Raw genomic sequence first — 3,608 nt, forward strand, 5'->3', positions numbered from 1 at the left:
ACTGCCTGAACCAGTGATAGCGCCAGCTTGATCTTTAAAAAAAAAAAAAATGAGGAAAAAACAGCAAAACACAGCACAACACCACAACCAGCCTCTCAATGCAGCCAGGAAAAATCTCAGCAATGCAATATGGGACACTGGAAAATGAAGTCAAATCAAACCCAGAACACAACCAAACCTCACCATACCGGGTTGGGTCAACTGCGCGAAGCGTAACAAAGCTAACTTTCAACATTACCCGCAGTGTTTGGCTGAAACCTTCACCCCCCCCCCCCCCGCCTCCGGCACAGGCTGTCACTGAAAAAAGGGCAGAGCAGGTTGTTGCTTTTTTTTAAAGACTTGACTGCAGGCTCGCCTAAAACCCCTCGCTTGCTTTCAAGGGAGGGAGAGGAGGAAGGGCATGCAAACCTAGCTGCTCTGAAAGCTTGTAAGGCAGAAAGCAAAGAGGTCAAACATAGGATTTGCATTTGTGTGTGTGTGTGCTTTGAAGAGGAAAAAAAATAATTAGTTGGCAATGGAGGGCAGCAGCAATTCTGACCTGACCATGCTGCTTGAACCCTGCCATCTGTGTGCGCTGGGAAGTGCCCATCACTCAGGGGGTCCTGGTGGGCTCCTTTTCCTTTCAGGAGCTGGTTTTGGCCACCCTTATTCTGCCCTCAACCCCCCTAAGAGCCACACTAGGTCACCGAGCGGGGGCTAGATCCAGCCACCTGCTGTTGCTCAGGGGTGCAGCCACACCAACGTGGCCCGGCGGCGAGAGCAGCTCTCAATTTCCACAGGTTCCCTTTCTCGCTCGAGTCCCGGAGAGAGAGGGCAGGTCGACCCGGCCCAGTGTGCAAATGGAAGCATTTTAAAATCCAAACCCGAGCGGAGGCGGGCCGAGTCCCCGCCCCAGCCCCTGCGGGAGGGGGCTCGCGATGCCGCCCCCACCGTCTTCAGTGGAGCTCGATGAAGGCCTCCAGCTCTTCGGGGATGAATCCTTTGTAGGGGATCTTGTGCTTGTCGAGGGCGCGGGCGGCAAGGCACTGCAACGTGATGTAGTTGAAGGGTTGCATCATGGCTTTGGTGAGCAGCTTCTCGTCCAGGAGCTCGTAGGCCGTCTGCTTGAAGGCGTTGGTGGCGTCCATGTGCGCCCCGGCCTCTATGAGGGCGCTCATGATGAGCGGGCAGTTGTTGCGCGCGGCCACGTGCAGAGGGGTGTTGTTGTCGTAGTCGCGGCCGTCAGGGTCGGCCCCGCACTCCAGGAGGAGGTTGACCACGTGGAGGGAGGGGAACTTCCCCACTGGGTAGCGGCCGACGGAGGTGGTGTCCTTGTCCACCGCCATGTGCAGCGGCGTGAAGCCGTTCTTGCCCCGCGGATTGCACTTCAGGAGGCGGTAGATGGTCTGCCGCTTCTGGTGCTCCTGTTCCGGGGCGCACTCCACCTTCTCCAGAAGGAAGACCAGGTGCAGGATGATGGCCAGGGCTTTGGTGAACTGGGCGCAGTCCGCCACCGGGTCCTTGCGGTGCAGAAGTGCCCGCTCCACCTCGCGCACCCCTTTGCTCAGCACGCCCATGAGGTCGGGGAAGCCCAGCTGTGTGGCCAGGGTGCCCTTCGAGCGGTCCTGCAGCACATAGGAGAAAAGCTCGGCGAAGGAGAGGAAGCTGCTGGCCGTCATGGGGCTCAGCGGCTCCAGGTTGCCCTGCTGCATCTCCAGCGCATACTTCCACAAGTTGATGCAGCGCTCGAAGTTCCCCGAGTCGGCGTAGACGGCCCCCCGGTAGCGGATGTAGTAGGAGGTGTCTGGGTGCGAGGGGCCGAGGACGCGCTCGCGGATCAAAAGGGCCTGCATCCGCATTTCGTCCGGGTCGATCACCAACGTCTCCAGCTCCTCCGCCGTGCTCACCTCCCGCGAGTAGTCATAGGCCAGCACCAACTGGCGAGGCTCCGGTTTGGCCAGGTACTGCCCGCCCTGGTGGCGAAGGCCCATCGCCCTCCGCCAGTGCTTGTAGGCCCCCAGCAGGTCGCGCTTCTTGTCCACAAAGGTGGCTCCCAGGAGCTCCAGTGCTTCCACGGCTGCCTCCCGCGTGCAGTAAACTTGGGGACGGCCGTCGCCGGCAGCAGAACACCCATCACCGTCTTTGGCCTGGCTGCCGTCGTGCTCACCTATGGCAGCCTCCTCCTCCTCCAACGCTCCCTCTATAAAGTATTCGACGATGTTGGTGTGGCCAGTCACGCTGGCGGCCAGCAGTGGGGTCATGCCATACCCATCCTTCTCCATCCTTGCCCCGGAGGCCAGCAGCAGCCGCAGGATCTCCAGGCTCCCAGACTCGGCGCAGTCGTGCAGGGCCGTGTTCCCCTTGACGCTGCGGCGGTTGACGTCCGCCCCCCTCTGCAGGAGGTAGCGGGCGATCTCCGTGTGGCCCTTGTAGCACGAGATCATCAGGCAGGTGTGGCCGTGGCGGTTGGCCACCTCCAGGTCGGCCCCCCTCTCGCCCACCAGGTAGCGCACGATCTCCAGGTGCCCATCGAAGCAGGCCGCCCGCAGTGGCGTCGAGTTGGTGAGCGTGGTCTGGTTGACGTTGGCCCCCCGCTCCAGCAGGCTGCGAGCCACGTCCAGGTGGCCGGCGGCCGACGCGGCCCAAAGCGGAGGGGCTCCCTCGATGGTCTCGCCGTCAAAGCTGACCGAGCCGCCCGCCTCCACCCGGGCGCCGCAGTGGTCCAGGAGGTACTCGACCACCTCGCGGTGGCCGTGGCGCGAGGCGATCAGCAACGGCGTGCCCCCGGACCCTTCTCCGCCGCCGGGGCCGGCCGTCAGCTCCTCCAGCTCCTCTCGGCTCCGGGTTCCCAGCAGCTTCTGCAGCAGCTTCAGCTTGCCTTCGCGGGCGGCGTTGTAGACGGCCAAGCGGAGGTCCATGGCTCTGGCCAGGGGGGCTGCCCACTCCCCATGAGCTGGCAGGGGGCTCCGCTTGCGCAGCCCCACAGCACCTGTTCCAATAGGTGAGGGGGCTCAGGGCATGGGGGGGCTTTCCTTCCTCTGGGTGCCCCTGGGCAGCAAGGCTTGGGGAGGGGTGGGGTGGTAACCTAGCAACCAAGCCTTCCTCCCCAGCGCCTCTCTCCTCCCTCCACAGCTGCAACCTTCAGTCTATTCCTGCCCCCGGCGCCATCTTGAGTATATTCAGGGGGATATATGGGTGGGAGGGAGGGAGGGGGGGAAGGAAAACACCACCCCAAAATGGCTGGCCGCAGAAATGCATGCCGGTAGTCGTAGTCCTGCGCTATGGGTTTCCAGGAGGCGCGCCTGCGCAGGAAGACTACGACCCCCAGGCGGCTTTAGAGGCGGGATGTGGCCGGCCGCCGCGCGGTGGCTCCTGGGAAGCGGAGTCCGCGGCGGACTACAGCCCTGGAGCGTCGCGGAGGGCGAGGGACTCCATTTCCCAGAAGGCAGAGCGGGAATGGAGCGAGGGAAGCAAAGGTTTCTGGGAAGGGGAGGGGAGGGGGTTGCGGGTAAGGGGGCTTGCTCATGAGTAAACCTGCTTAGGAAGAGGCAGCACCCTGAGCAAACTACAGTTCCCAGGGAGCAAGTCCCTGGCAAACTACATTTCTCCTGGGGGGGGGGTGGAGCCAG

General features: G+C 62.6%; 1 protein-coding gene across 1 annotated transcript; it reads right to left on the reverse strand.

The window, feature by feature from the left end:
- Window positions 1–438: 438 nt before the first annotated feature.
- On the reverse strand, window positions 439–3,186 carry FEM1A (fem-1 homolog A). Its single transcript, XM_028713947.2, has one exon. The coding sequence runs from the start codon at window positions 2,895–2,897 to the stop codon at window positions 936–938; it is 1,962 nt and encodes a 653-aa protein (XP_028569780.1). The 5' UTR covers window positions 2,898–3,186; the 3' UTR covers window positions 439–935.
- Between the last annotated feature and the right edge of the window lie 422 nt (window positions 3,187–3,608).

The sequence above is a fragment of the Podarcis muralis genome, chromosome 18 (genome assembly GCF_964188315.1).
Source record: "Podarcis muralis chromosome 18, rPodMur119.hap1.1, whole genome shotgun sequence".
Lineage (NCBI taxonomy): Eukaryota > Metazoa > Chordata > Lepidosauria > Squamata > Lacertidae > Podarcis > Podarcis muralis.